At 38.6% G+C, this 1,680-nt stretch overlaps 1 protein-coding gene across 1 annotated transcript; it reads right to left on the minus strand.

The window, feature by feature from the left end:
• Positions 1-10: 10 nt before the first annotated feature.
• On the minus strand, positions 11-1,636 carry LOC111381761 (Niemann-Pick C1 protein-like). The gene is made up of 2 exons (XM_023005585.1): positions 1,084-1,636; positions 11-827 (listed from the first exon to the last, which is right to left on the minus strand). The coding sequence occupies exons 1-2, from the start codon at positions 1,264-1,266 to the stop codon at positions 624-626; spliced, it is 387 nt and encodes a 128-aa protein (XP_022861353.1). The 5' UTR covers positions 1,267-1,636; the 3' UTR covers positions 11-623.
• Between the last annotated feature and the right edge of the window lie 44 nt (positions 1,637-1,680).

Raw genomic sequence — 1,680 nt, forward strand, 5'->3', positions numbered from 1 at the left:
AAAAAAAAAAAGAAAGAAACATTGTTAGAATTTGATCATTCTGTTCATGAACTTAAACTATGTACATTTAAGTTCAGCAGCCCAATTGTAACAAATTTTCTTTGGCTGACATGAAGTTCTCTAAATGTTCAGGGACCACTAATGTATCCTTATCCCTTTGTTGATGAATCGCATCTCCCCCCTTCCTTTCTTCTCTCCAAAACAAAGTCTTCAAAGTTGGTTGGGGGAGTCACTTCGCTCGCCTTCGGGTTAGTTAAGAGTTCTTGCTTCCTCCTTTGCAGCTTTGCTACCTTGCTAATGCGTCGAAGTGAAGTTCTATGGTTACTGTCCTAGGTGGGGGAGGTTGGATAACCGATGCCCCGGTGACTGGTGTGGCGCCCAGTTGAGGCTTGGTCGTTTGGACTGCCAGACTAGATGGTAGCGTGATCGAAGCCCAGATTGCGTGATTGTTCGAACGGGGTACCGTGACGTGGATAGGTCCATTCAACCATCCATGTTTTCCGACCGATGTCCACTTTGGTGAGAAGTATGGCTTGCCAAGGTTGGGGGGCATTCCACTCAAGGAATTACGTAACAGCTAAAGATAATGAGACAATACTTCCTAAAGCTTGAAATGAACATTTCTAACCTGCAAACATGGAAAAAACACGGCATGCTGGCATAGGAATAAAACTTCCAACTGCAAATGCTAAAACCTCGGATAGACTTGCTAGTGTTATTGATGGTCCAACTTCTACTAGTGCATTACTAATTCGTCCCTCTAAAGGCAATTCTGACTGTTGCCGTTTAACAGCTTGCACCAGTATGCACATGTTATCTACCCCAACCTGATACAAGATGGAAAAGGCCAGTAAGTCTCTGTTGGAGAGAAATATTCAATAATTTATTTTCAAAAACTCTACTTGTAAAAGAAACTATTGCATCAGTGAACAAAATATCAAAATTTAATCCCTCCCAAATCCCATTTGTCAATCCAGAGGTCTGAACAAACAAACCCTTTCAAGAATAAGAAGTGAAGAGAAATTTGTAATAAACATCAATGTGAAGTTAAGTCACAGGAGGATTCATTGAAATAGAACTTACAGCCAAAACAAGAAAAGGGATGACTTCCATTATTATGAGTGTTGATTTTACTCCAATTGCACTGAAAAACCCAACAGATCCAAGTACAGAAAGCATGACAAGCATAACTCCTGAAAGACCGAGCAATACCTGAAACAGTACGCGTAACAGATATCCTTTTAATATTTGGATCAGAACTGACATCCTGATTAAGGACAATATCTTTCACAAAGAGATTAGGAGATGGAATAATAAAATGCGAAATTGGTCGAAGATTATTGAGTGCCCTAAGGATGTCAAACAAAATCCATCTCCACATATTAACATAAAGATAGGTTAGGTTATATATCTTTTTCTTTTTCATAAAAAATGACTGAGATGTGTACTCCTACAAAGTGAAAGTTAAAGAAACAGGTAAAGAGATTTACATCTATACTAAATGTGCATGCAAAAGGATCAGTCGAAGGAGTGTTATTATATTATCTTGAATAGAGTAAAAAGAAAAAGAAATGCTAGGCTGACTAATTTCAGAGCCTGTTTGGGCCCGATTTTTTCACCAAAAAAAATTGATTTTTTGACCGTTATTTCACTATTCCAGTTAGGGCTGTATGCAAAAAC

The sequence above is a fragment of the Olea europaea genome, unplaced genomic scaffold (assembly GCF_002742605.1).
Source record: "Olea europaea var. sylvestris unplaced genomic scaffold, O_europaea_v1 scaffold23678, whole genome shotgun sequence".
NCBI lineage: Eukaryota > Viridiplantae > Streptophyta > Magnoliopsida > Lamiales > Oleaceae > Olea > Olea europaea.